Source organism: Telmatherina bonti (assembly GCF_933228915.1).
Source record: "Telmatherina bonti genome assembly, chromosome: 2".
NCBI lineage: Eukaryota > Metazoa > Chordata > Actinopteri > Atheriniformes > Telmatherinidae > Telmatherina > Telmatherina bonti.
The window spans coordinates 14,990,152-15,004,009 of record NC_136620.1 but is presented as its reverse complement, the minus strand read 5'-3'; the positions used below and the strand labels follow the sequence as shown (position 1 = coordinate 15,004,009).

The window sequence follows — 13,858 nt, the reverse complement described above, 5'->3', positions numbered from 1 at the left end:
ATCATGTTGTATACACATATTAATGTTCCAGGCAAAAGCTAATTATCCAAGAGCCTCCTCACACCATCAGACTGTTTTCTTTCCCTGCTTTTTAGATAAGAAAGATCCACAGCCTGATTTTAACAACTGTGATGTTGTGGAACAGCTTTCATCCTACAGTCAGACTGCTTAATCACTGGTGCACAAACAAGCGTTCACAACAGGAACAGAAAAATTAAACAAACACTAAAAAAAATAGCATAGCAATAGCTGGGGTAATGTAGTAACCCCAAGGGCAGTTTCTAAATAATTATTAATAATCACAATGGCAGCTAATTGATAACAACTGGCAACTAATTTATATTTATAAAGACAGCTAAATTCTGTTTATGAAAAGAAATAATTCATGCTAGGAATAGGATCAATTATATTACTAAAGAGCTTGTTGATATATTAGGGCAACTCACTAATATTAATAAAACAGTTTTTTAATGTCTTATTGATATTAATTAATAAAAGCATTTGTTAACATTATATACGATGGCTCAGTAACCACAACGAGATCTCATGAAAATTAAAAAGTACCTAAGTTATCAAAATAAGTTGTTTAATATTTATGAAGGTTACTTATTAATATTAATCCATCATTAATTATGACAGTTCAATAGTAATGATGATGACAGATTATTAGCCCTTTTGTACATGAATTATTAAGAAACATTTTCACATTTTTAACATATAATATTTTCCCTCTACATTACAGGCATATTTAGAGAAGCCTGTTTTTTTATATCATATTTTATTTTCTAAATTTAATTTATTGTGATACTTTACTGAAGGTGATATCAGCTCTGCCTCCATCTTATTCTGTCCAGCTGTTTGTTTTTTTCTAACGTAACACACAAACACACACACACACACACACACAAAGCTGTGTTTACCGTGGCATCCTCAGTGACCAGACTTCCAGGGTTTGCTGACAGGTCCAGGTGGGTCAGGGATGCTGAAAACAGCTGAGTGGAAGATAAAACCTGGCTGAGAAACCCCAGACCTGTGAACACATCAGATCATTCATTCATTCATTCATTCATTCATTTTCTGACACCGCTTAGTTCAATCGCACATCGCAGACACATCAGCCCATGTTCAGATGATGACAATAATTCCATCATCATCAGGTCACTGAGTCTTCATTTTGAGAGAGAGGAACAAGCAACGCAGCGCTCCACTGAGGGGGCGGGGCTAACTGAAGGTATATGACATCACTCATACACTGAAAAGTTTCACACACACACCAAACCATTTGGATTCATTTGGATGTTTGTCTGTTCTTGTTTTTGACAGTGTTATTGTGTGTTTACCTCTAGGCGTCATCGACACACCACTCAGCGAAAGGTGTTTGAGTCCCTCATCCAGATCCTGGAACTGCTGACTGAGAGCAATCACACCTGTGAATGAAAACACACACACAAGCTGTTTGCAGTCCAGTGTGTTTTCTGAGTCACATTTCTGTTTATTTATGAAAACAGAATATCTCAAAACACACCTCGGTCTTCTATGGGGTTTCCTGACAGGTTCATGGAGTGCAGGGGGGAAGAGGCGTGCTCTCTAAGGGCGGCGGCCATTTTAACTGCAAAGTTGCTGCAACAGAAAAAACAACAATAATTCCTGTTTTTAGCAGTGTGTGTGTGTGTGTGTGTGTGTGTCTAAAACAGAGCTCAGGTCACACTCACATTTATAATACGGCTCAAATGTGTTCAGAATTTTAAAATCAAACCACACAGAAACTCACGCTTTGAGTCCACAGGCCTCCAGTGACAGATCCTGCAGACTGGGAGATCTGGACAGCAGGAAGGTCAACTGCTGCTGGATGTCAAAAGACTGAAGGGACAGAAACCGAGACACCAATGTGTAGAATCTCATAAGTGGGACGATTTTTGATTCAAGGCAGTTTGTGGTCCATTTTAAATCCGAGCAGCATTAACCAATCAAGTTTGAGTAAAGTTTACAGCTTGAATGATTCATGTTGAGTCTAGAAACCATAGAAACAAGGATGTTTGCAGCTCACTGGACCAAAGGAGCTGACGTATCAGGCCAAGATCAGGGTCTTCAGAACTAAACTTTAAAACAAGAGGAGATGAATGTTTGTTCTTCTCATGACAGCGTTAAAGAAGGTCCCATGAGGTCTGACTGGTCTGCACAATGTCAGGTCTGAGGCGAGATTAGAACCCAGGGTGAGAAGAACTCAAGTCTAGAACCCAGGTCTGAGATGAGATGAGAACCAGATCTGAGGCTGAATAAGAGCCAGGATAGGGGTGAGATAAGAAACCATGTCCAAGCTGTGAGAAGAACCAGATCCAACTGGGAGGATGTGAACTATTAGGGGCGAAATAAGGACTCAGGTTTGATCCAGGATTAGTATGCAGGCCCGACCGTCAGCTCCGGTTATGCCCCATCACAGCGATTAGTATTATCACATCTTATCACATCATACTATATCGTTTGGCTGTGTCCATCGTTTCCTCACATTCTGCCAAGCCAGATGTTATCTCTTTTATATTATTCTTTATATTATTCTTTTACTATTATTATTATTGTCGGTTAAAGAGACAGAAGACTATTTTAGAAGCTTTATCATGAGATTGGGGGTGTGTCAGTATGTGTGTGTGAAGGATGATGTGTCTTATTTGTTTTAATATATGTAAAGCACTTTGAGCTGCTTCTTGTATGAAAGGTACTACACAAATAAACTTTGATTTTGGTTCCTAGAGTCTCAAAGAGCTGAGCAGGAGGCAGAGCCTTTGGTTATCAGGCCCCTCTCTTATGGAATAAGCTCCCAGTTAGTGTTAGGGAAGCAGACACCCTCCCCACCTTTAAGACTAGGCTGAAGACTTATCTTTTTGATAAGTCCTATAGCTAGGGATGGTTAGCATCCCTTAGTTATGCTGCTATAGGTTTAGACTGCTGAGGGACATTTCCTGATACACTGAGCTTCTTTCTTTTTGTCTTTATCTCTTTCTTTTACCCCCCCCCCCCCCCCCCCCCCCAATTCAAAAGTTGAATTGAATTGATTTGATTTGTGCTACATCACATTGTACCACATCACACAGTACAGTTACACACTGCGCTGTCCTGTACAGCTGTGTAAAGGATCTAATTGAGCATTTTAACAGCTCAGGAATCTCCATCTTAAGTTGTATTGTTGTCAGCTCTTATGTCATCACTCTTCAGAAGAGTCCTGGGTCACCTGTCTTTTTGGAAAAAACCTGAGTACGACTAAAAACGTGTCTGAACGACTGAGGGATCCAGATTAAGGAACACACAGGACAAGTGAGATCTGGGATTTTTTGTTTGTTTGATTTCCTTTTCTTTTTTGTTTGCATTACTCGTGTATAATTAACATAAAAAGTTGTTTGCTGTCATATTAGTTTAAAAAAAAACTCTTCTGTTTAATTCTAACAAAAGAAAGAGAAAAAGAAAGACTGTACCAGTTTGAGTTCTTTACAGTAGAACTCAGTAAACCACTGGTTGAAGGACAAAGCTGCGACTGCCAATGCCAAGTCCCTGAGGAGAGGAGAAAGGAGATATGAGAGGGATATTAGATTTAAGACTGGATAAAGGAGAAATGTAGGGTATCTCACCTGCCGTCCAAGTGGCTGAAGTCCTGCAGGTTAAACTTTCTCCATTTGTACGTGTCATAGATGTTGTCAACATCCTACAGAAACAATCACGCTGTATTATGATGCACAAATGCTAAAAATGGGTCTTGTGGTTTTCAACTAGCCAGGGTCACTGAAGCATTTTATAGCTAAATGAATTAATAAAAACCACTTTGTAGATGTGTGCCATTACAATGATGACGCACCCACTGAATCTCCTCTTTAAATGGCATTTCATTAAAATCACACAGAGCAGCGTAGGTATCAGAGAATCCTCCTGTGGAAACAAAACATGCTGTTGAAGTAGGTTCATGTACATTAAGTAACCTTTTCGAGTTTTAAGGCTTAAAAGTAGAGGGACATAATACTGACAACGCCAGTTTTGCTTATATACCACATTCATGCAGGCAAAGCTTCCAAAACACTTCATACAAACCAATAAAATATAAAAACACAGAAACAACGCACACAGAAAACTCCAACAGGGTGCTCATACTCAGCCAAAAGTCAAGGCAGACTGTTTTTAGACTGTATAGTTAAAGGCAAAGTGTTACACCGAGTAGCGGCCACAACTGCAAAGGCGCAATCTTCTTTAGTTTTTAAGCCAGATCAACAAACCAACAAGACCATCTGACTGGCTGAACAAAGCGTTCTGGAGAGGCGATACATTATAATAAGATCAGACAGGTATTCTGGACTTAATCCATTCAGACTCTTCAAAACAAAAACCAATCTTAAGATCATAAATAATGAAAATCCTCATCAGCATTAAAGTTTAGAAACGCCGCCATGTTAGTTTGCAACATCAGGCATGTGTTAACACAATGCCAAGGAGGAAACACATCAGCAATGATTGTGAAGCGACAGCTGCTGTCGTCCATCAGTTTGGGAAGTGGTTTTCAGTGTATACCTGCATCAACACATCAGAATCCAGTTAAATGTATCCAAAAGTCTATCAAGTTCTGCACAATTTCTCAGTCGAGTCAGGTGTGTTGGAGAAGGGAAAAACCTCTGGATTGTGGCTCTCGTAAGACAAGAGTAAGTAACCAAGGGTAATGAGATATTTTTTCAAACTATGTGGAGTCCATCCCTACACACACACACAAAGATTATTCACCAGTAGAAAACAGCTGCCAATCCTCAGGTGTGGACGTCCCAGCAAGTTGTCCAAGATGAGACGGTGACAAAAGAACTACATCTGAGACTTTCTAGATATCAGTTATGTTGAATGTTAAAGGTTATGACAGTCTGAATAGAAAAAGACTGAACAAGTATGGTGGGTTTGGAACGGAGTTAAGAGTCGGATGTGAGTCCATCTCTCTGACAGCTAAAGCTTAACTGGAACTGTTTCATGCAACGGGACAATGATCCCAAACACAGCAGCAGATCTGCATCTCTGAGAGAGAAAGGAATCAATGTGCTGACATGGTCCAGTCAAAGTCTGGCCAGCAGACTTGTTCTGGTTCAGTTTCTGAAGGTACCTCTTCACCTGGGGGAGAGGCCGGGGGAGGAGGCAGAGGAGGTATCGGTGTGTGTTTGGTGGTTTGGTTGTTTGAGATCCCCATTAGCGTTTGTGTAGCAGCAGCTATTTTTCCATGGGTTACATTGTGATAATACATTCACACTACACATCATAATACACATAACCCATCATAACTTACCCAACATCACACACACACACACACACACACACACACATGCACAGTATATACATATATACATGCACACATATACATATATACATACATGTACCTACACACATATACCTGTACATACCCAGGATACATACATACAGCTAAACTGTTCCTGTTCATTTTATCATTGATCAAAGGTCCCTTTAAGTGTAAAATGAAAGAAGCCTACCACATGGACCAGGCTGACTGCTGATCTGCTCTTCTACCACATTGGTCAGTGTGAGCAGTCTCTCCTGGAGGTCTGGAGGAACCGTCTTCAGAAGCTTTCTGAAGATTGAATATTTTTCCTCAGTTAGATTGCAAATATAGAAACACACCACTGTGGCTTATTCTATGCATTCATGCTACAGACAGCAGAGTAACACAAGTACATCATACTCCTATGGCAACCAGGAACTGACCAATCTTAGAATTGAGCAGTTCTTTTTGGCTTACAACCCTACATCTCACCCAGTGATTGCTGGGATAGGCTCCAGTTTCCCGCAACCCTGAATTGGACTAAATGATTACGCAAATGGATGGATGATTGGAGGTTGGCATGCAACGTGTATCTCAAACTTAAATTCCCTTTCTTCCTCATTCTGATGCTCAGTTTTAATGTCAATAATCAGATGGCAAGACATTGTTCAGATGATTTGTGATTAGACTATTATTAGATCATTATCAAATTATTATTAGTAAGTTCAGTTAACGATGAACGATTGAAAAAAATTTGGTCAAAAGGAAATATGTCCAAACTTCACTTGTGGAGGGAAACGAACCCTGGGGAGGAGTCAGGAAATATCCTCTTCAGTGATGCAGTTATGTGACTTATCATGGCCTCCAGGTCTTCCACACGCAGGACACTGAGAGGCAAACTCAGCCCTTCGATCTCCAACACAACCTGAAACACATCAACACGTATGATCTGACATGAATCGGATCACATGGAATATTTAATCCCTCGTGTTTTCTGTTGCTGTCCTCAAATTTCTGCTTGATCACAATAAAAACGTGTGAACAGCATCTGAGTATTTAAATAAGTAGAAAATGACTCATGTAGAGCCACAGGAGGAGTGCACTGAGTTGTGACAGTGACAGTGTACCTCTGTGAGACTGTGGACGTCGATGGAGGAGATCTCCAGGAAGCTGAACGTGCTCTCCACCTGCACACGCATGAAAATACATCACAGCTTTTAAGATGGTCTCTACAGAAAACATGTGAAACGTGAACATGTGAGCTGCGAGTTACCCTGGGTGGCTGCTTTTTGGTGACCAGGTAACCTCTCCACATACTCAGGGCCTAAAACACAAAGATGGCGCATTTGGAATGGAAATGACAGAAAGAAACCGTGCAGCTCCTTTAAACTCTGGTTGGTTTACGGTGTGGACAGGTCACCTGATTAGATGTGACCAGAAGAATAAATCAGGGAGTGAATTAAAACATCCATGTACCCACAGTTAGCAGTGATGAAAGTATTTATATCCTTACAGCTGGATCAAAACATCAAGTTTACAACAGTGGGTCACTTTAATTTCCTATCCTTAGAAGTGTCTGTGACTACATGTTGTGTAACGTTTTACATTCTTCTGTTGAGAGCTTTTAACTTTTCCTTCTGTCTGCTGGTTCGCTGGGTTTTCTCACAAGGAGCTGTTGTTAAAGTCTGCTGAAAGGTTAGTTACTGTCTTTCAGACATTTTGACCTGTTTTCAAAAGTTAATATGTCATAAGTTTGGTTCTGTTTGATGATTCCATACTATGCTCTTTGCTAAAAATTAATTATGGCTATTTATATATTTATATTTTTATTAAATTATGTCTGTTTTATTAAAAATTCATAGCACCTGTGATCTTGTGGGGTTAATTCGACTCAACCTGACAATATCTTTGGTATGTGCCAGTCTGTCATAGTGCATCTAAATATCTTTTTACTTTATTTTTACTCCTTTATTATTTAATACATAACAAAAAGCATGTGAAATAATCCATATTGTGTTGGGAGCAAGATGATTAAATGATGTTAAACAAAGTTTGAAATAATTTTATATTTTACTCTTTATAAAACAATCAAATAAACCCATGTCAGTTTGATCCCAGAGGACAACAGGTCTGACTATTTGTTACCATTAGAAATTTTTAATTGGTTTCAAAATGATATTCTGACTAGACTTTGACATATACCTGTGTGTGATGTTGTATCTATCATGACAAGTGAAGAGAAAAAAAGATATGTGCTTTCTTTTTCTTGAAATTTAAAATATATCAGGAAATAGGTAAATAAGGTTTATTATATCATAAATTAAAAAGTAAGAGTGAAATATATTTTAATGACTTGGAAACTATTTCACTAACATGGTAAAATAAAAATGTTTGGCAGTCATCCTGTACCTCATGTCAAGTCATCAAACAATCTGGGTCAGTTTGATCCGGGAGAATAAATGTGAGGGTTAAACTGATTCATTTTGAAGAATTTATTTACTTTTTGGTCTCAAACAAAATCCCAAAAAAGAATTTTTATGATTATTAGATTTTTCTTTTGGTTTAATTGATTATTAAATTCTAAAAGTGAAAATAATCAGTCTGGATTGCACCGTGATTAATTTGACAACAAACAACAGGATATTTAAAGTTATTAATCAGCTTTCAATGACCACAGATACGTTTTGTTAACCTAACTGTGCATAATAATAAAAATATCATAAAATAAAAACAAGAATTAAAGATGCTAATTATCATAAAAATTAAAAACTAAACTATCTTGAAAAAATATTTTTAAATTAGATAAATAAAAAAGAAAACAAACAAAAACACTAAATGAAAAAACAATTATGAAAAGGAAACTACAATTTTAAATAAAACAAAAAAGATCAAATAAAGTAACAAAATTAAAATAAAACCCTTTTTAAAAAAATACAACAGATACAGAGTGAATGTTTATTGTGACTCTAAATGGTTTGTTCTTTTTCACATCAATGCAGCAACGAGCCGCGGATTCACCTTCAGTTCTGGTAAAAGTAACATTAAAAGAAATGTGTCATCGGCTGCTGCAGGCCCTGAAACCTTCGTCTGTTCAGACTAAACAGCTCATGCTTCATTCATCATGACCCACGTACGAGGATAACATCCTGAGCCAGTTCCACCAGCTCCTCCCTGTGCGACATGTTTTTGACCCAAACCAGTTTGGAGTTGTTGGAAAGTTTTCCAGGCTTTTGTTGACAGAAATGTTTCATGTTTCAGCCTGTGATCTGCCATAAATGAGTGTTTTACTCACCATAAACCTGTTGGCTGATCTCCCACATGTCTGCTTTAGGTGAACAGGAGTCAGAAGACAAACTCTGTGAGGCTTCAACAGCTCTGAGATCTGATCTAAACACAAACAAACAAACAAACAGCTGATTTCATTTGCTGAAAGACCATCAGCTCAGTCTGCAACAAAAACACAATACAATGATTTCCAAGAATCGACAACGCATATTTGACTCCTACTGAACAGAACCAACATATCAGGTGCTGAATCTGAGACTTTTTACCATTTCTGGTTGTTTATGTTCTATTGGGCATAAAAACATGATGAGATTTGGAAATCATTGCATCTTTTTGAGTCCCGACTTCTTTTGGAACTGAGGTCGTGTCATTAAACACAGTGAGGATTTCTCTCTCTGAATTATTTTCATGTACATTTTTTTCATTCATTCATTTTCTGAACCGCTTAATCCAATTCAGGGTTGCAGGGAAGCTGGAGCCTATCCCAGCTGGCTTTTTCAATTGTGTTTATTTGCAGAACTTCCTGTTTGGAAACTCTGCGCTGTCGTATTTTATTTTACTGCTGAGGGGCAGATAAACATGCTGACAGAGAAACATTGAACGAGCAGCTGATGAGACAGACGGTGACCTCAGTTCAGGATCATCTCATCAGCCTCATCAGTAAGAAGAGAGATCATTTTTATTTTCATGTACATCTAACCCAGGAAGTATGACTCTGTCAGACTGAGAGCGTTATATTGGTTTAAATTCACTTCTCACACCTGTACAGAAGCTCCACAACTCCTCCCTGATGCACCCACATGTGGCAGCTCGCTGCTCTCTAGAACATCTACAGATGGGTCAAATGCAGAATCCCAGACGGTATTGATAAAGTAAAAATCATTATTAATCATGATTATAATATTTTCAAAGCTAAAAATAAGATAGATTTAAAAAAAAAAAATCAAAGCTAGTTAGAAGGCCATAGATTGAATTCTGTGTTTGATTAGACTTTACATTCATACAGATAATGTTTTGTGGGACAGGATGTGGCAACAGAATTACAACCACAGACAGGTAAAGTTAGTAACTGGTTCCAGTCAGAGCTTCCCAATCTAATAGACATCTGTAGGAGCAACATCTGCCCCCACAGGACCTGCTACCATCTTGGTACCTCAATCTGCAGCAGACATCTTCGTCCACACACTGATTTGTCAGATTTGTCAGTGTAGGTGGTTTTAATGTTCTGGCCAGCCTGTGTAAGGGTCTGCAGCAGTGGCAGGATGATGAAGGTTTCTGTGGTTCTGTGGTCTGACTCATGTTTCCTTATCAGACTGGAAACAAACGTTTATAAACTGGAGCCTGACTCAACTCTGAAGAGCAGGTCGAAGCTTGAAGTTCCCACCATCCTGATGAAGAGCAGTTTAACTGAGTTTGGTGTTGAGATGATCTCACTCGTGCTCAGATAAGTGTGTACCACCGTCTCCAACTATCCGATAAATCCTATCTGATGTCAGACTGTCCACACACACACACACCCTGTGAGTAACAGGGAAACACAGAGGACGACGTTGGTTTTGTTTCTTACCTTGCAGAGTCTGAGAGACGACGTCCATGATGCTTTCTTCAGACAGATGTTAGAAGCTGTGATCCTCTGCTGCTCAACATCCTTGTCGTCATGGTGAGGGGCAGAAACACAATCACCTGCTTGTACCTCTGTCCTCTGCTGCAGGGGATCACACACACATCTTCGTGCTCACCGTGCACACACACACACTCTCTCTGCACATGAACTGAGATGCACACATCCTGTTCCAGTTTGAGTCACTGTGAACAAAGAACTTGGGACCTCCCCCGCCGAGTGCAAACCGTCAGGAAATGTGCACTTCCACCCTGCCACGCATCAAAATGACTGAACTGGATCAACTGATCGGCGCAGGTCGACTCTGCCACACCCTGGAAACACGAGTCGTGGCTTTGATTCCAACATTGGTAGGGAGATAAAAGTGTCCAACGAAGATCTCTGGATGGCAAATGCTTTGTTGTACTTATGACAGATGTTTATTTGCAGAGTTGATAAGAAACCTGAACAAGCTCAGGTTTTTTATCCAAACTATTCCACTGAGTAATGACAATAAGGCTTTTGTTTTATTTTTCTCTAAACTGGATCCAGGATTATTTAACTTTGTGATTTCTGTGTTTTTTAGAAGTTGGAAACATCTATTGACATATTTGCTTCTTATCAATATTTTCCAGACAAGAAAACAGTTTTTGCACTGCAGTGCAAATATCTACTTCACAAAAATGCACAACAAATTCACAATATAGCACTGTCACAAAGTACATCTTCATCATTATCTCCGCCAAGGAGGTTATGTTTTTGCCGGCGTTTATCTTTTTGTTTGTCTGTGTGTTCAAGATAAGTCAAAAAGTTATGGATGGATTTTCGTGAAATTTTCAGGACTTGTTGGAAATGTGAAAAGGAAGAAGCGATTTAATCTTGGTGGTGATCCGGATCACTGTTTGGATCCAGGAACTTTTTAAAGGCCTTGGTGGAGGTTTGCGCTCTCCGAGCTTTTCTAGTTATAGATGGAATCCTTTTGTAACAGAAAATATGTGTTATCATTCTGACTCATTGCAATTATATAGAATTTGTGATATTTGTGGAAATTTTTTACATGATCTTTACTCACATTTTTATTTAAAAAAAAATATAAAACATGTTAGCCATCGTGGTATATTTTTGCAGGGATCTACCAAACAGAAATACTTTAGTTTTAGTCTGTGTAACATTACGTGGAGGTCAGGTAATGACACATTATTGAATAGATTGAAATGAATTATGAAGGCCAGGTCACAAGCCTGAGAACTAAAGCTCATCTTCATCATCATCTCCTGCTCAATCGGAACTACCTGCAGCTTTCATTTGGTCACCTGAGAAAAATAATCCATTGATGCACGATAAGGTAACGTGTTTTATTACTTGATGACTTTTTCAAGGCAGTTTGAGTTTTCAACTGAAGAAACAAACTAAGAAATGTGTCTTTAGTTTTAGTGGCTGTATTTTAGGTAACTCTCATTAAAACCAGTATTATTATCCATTCTTCTGCTTTAGTGTGAAACATTTTAAACCAGGAATCTCTGCAAACTACTTCAGGTGAGTGGAGTTTTCTATGAGACGATGCTGCTTTAGTAAAACAACTTTACTATATATGATAGTTGGATAGTTTATTTCTGAAGTAACCTGCAGGCTTTTCTTTTGTGTTGAGGATGAAAATTCTCCAAGTGGTGTTGTAACCTGTTTGGCTTCATACTTCATTATAATGGATGATAATATTTTAGTACATGCAAAAGACTGTATTCTCATTATTACCCACCATTGTTTTTTACTATTACTGGTCAAGCAGGGACAGATCTGCTCCATCATAGTTTGTTCTCTTTTTTTTTATTGTTTGAAGTCTCTCTTGTTGATTTATCATCGTTTCCTATGAGTACTTTTACAAATTTATCCAGTGTAAAAACTCTTGAGTTTTATTTAGCCTTGCTGCCCCCCCAAGGTTCTCTTGATAAATATAAAGTTTAGACAGAAAAATAGTATCAATGTGATCAATCAGATGAAACTGGTAAGGACGGTGCTTCTGAACAGCACAGCCAAACGTGTACATTGTCAACTGTGTGTCATGTAAAATACAACAGCAGCTGGCTTCATTTGATGGGAAAAATAATTAACTGAACAGTTACTCTCCGACCATGTAAAGGTCAGGTCACACTGAACATTGGTCATAACTGTCTATGGTATACAGGTCTATACTTGTGATGACACCTGTGGTGGCCAGACAGATGTAGGTCTATTGATTCAAATACTCTGTGTGCCAATGCTAACGGCACTAAGGTCTTACATATTCATTTGTCAGCATCCCACTCCCCCTGCAGGTTCCACTCTACTTTAAAAGATAAAATCTTGATTCACTGCTAAGACATATTTATACGTTTAACAACACAGCCGCTTTAACATTTTAGGAATATTAGGAAATTACCAAAAATCCCACAGCACTCTTATCTGGCCTCAAATTTTCACACAACCGTGTCTCCCATCCAGAGTTTTCCCTTTACATACACACAATATCTATCAAAAACGGAGGAATTTAAGGCGGCTTCATATGAATCTTGGATTCAAAGAGCTTAATTTGAGTAATGTTGCTTCAAGCATAATAAAATCTCATTTTTCTCTCATTAAAAACAAAACTAAATATGGATTCTCAGTCCTAAAAAAAGCTTGTTTTTTTTTTATGTACCACCACTTAAAGTCTTTTCACATGTGTATGTGTGTATATATTATATATATATAAAATATATATACATACACACACACACATATGTGCATTTGTATGTATGTTTTTTTTTTCCCCCTCTTTCTCTTTCTCTGAGGTGTTTTCTCTTCTTTCTCTTTCTGTCCTCTCCAATCTGGTCCAGCAGTGCAAACTCTCCAAAATAAACAATAATGCAAAATAAATAGAGAAATTAAATAAAAATTCAGAAAGTCAAGGGGATCATTATATCTGTAAAGCTTCCCCTGGCAAAATAAATTTAAACAGCAGAACACAGCATCCAGACCATCATTCTGCTTGCTTAAATGCTGGACAAGACACACACACACACACACAAAGTCTTTTCACATAAATGAAATTGCATCCATGTGTTCCCCCAACCCTTCTGGCGCTCAGGGTTCTACAATGTTTTTGTGTCCTCTATGTGTCCGTGCTGCACCACACCTGATTCAAATGAATGTGTATTTAGCAGACATGCAGAGCTTGTCTGAGTCTGAGTCGGCTGTTTTCCAGCACGGAAACTTGGAAAACATGCAGGACACTACCGGCCCTCGAGGACTGGGATTGAGGATCTATGTTAAACACCGTACTGTTGGTGTGTATGCAGCCCTTCGCACACAGCAACCTTCATAACGCATGTCTGTAAACCTGAAGATGCGTGCAGTAGTTTTATTTTACCCCTTAAAACCGCTTCTGAATTTTCTAATTAGTGATCAGGTTAGACTTGAGGTGTTTTTTTTTTTTTTACTTTTTCCACAGGAGAAGGTTTGTTCTGAACGAGGAAACGTGAAAATATTTCCAAGACATTCCTCATGTTTCACCTCAAACAGTGTTCTTCCGACGTCAGGCTTCTGTGAAAGAACTTTTATGGTGATTTTTTTTCCAGCTTGCTTGTCAATCTGCTGTCATGTCAGGAAAAGACAAACTCTGCCTTCACTAGATGAAACAAACGAAACAACTCGTTTTTGGAGCTGTA

At 38.5% G+C, this 13,858-nt stretch overlaps 1 protein-coding gene across 1 annotated transcript in view; it reads right to left on the bottom strand.

Moving 5' to 3' along the window:
- Positions 1 to 8,472, bottom strand: part of carmil2 (capping protein regulator and myosin 1 linker 2) — a gene marked incomplete at both ends in the record, with an annotated part of 56,456 nt that extends 47,984 nt beyond the window's left edge. Inside the window, 12 exons of the mRNA XM_079256338.1 lie at positions 921 to 1,030; positions 1,341 to 1,427; positions 1,526 to 1,620; positions 1,772 to 1,860; positions 3,468 to 3,543; positions 3,621 to 3,694; positions 3,845 to 3,915; positions 5,502 to 5,599; positions 6,094 to 6,215; positions 6,418 to 6,477; positions 6,564 to 6,614; positions 8,425 to 8,472. Coding sequence (XP_079112464.1) covers positions 921 to 1,030; positions 1,341 to 1,427; positions 1,526 to 1,620; positions 1,772 to 1,860; positions 3,468 to 3,543; positions 3,621 to 3,694; positions 3,845 to 3,915; positions 5,502 to 5,599; positions 6,094 to 6,215; positions 6,418 to 6,477; positions 6,564 to 6,614; positions 8,425 to 8,472 — 981 coding nt within the window. The remainder of the gene's footprint in view (positions 1 to 920; positions 1,031 to 1,340; positions 1,428 to 1,525; positions 1,621 to 1,771; positions 1,861 to 3,467; positions 3,544 to 3,620; positions 3,695 to 3,844; positions 3,916 to 5,501; positions 5,600 to 6,093; positions 6,216 to 6,417; positions 6,478 to 6,563; positions 6,615 to 8,424) is intronic.
- Positions 8,473 to 13,858: the final 5,386 nt, after the last annotated feature.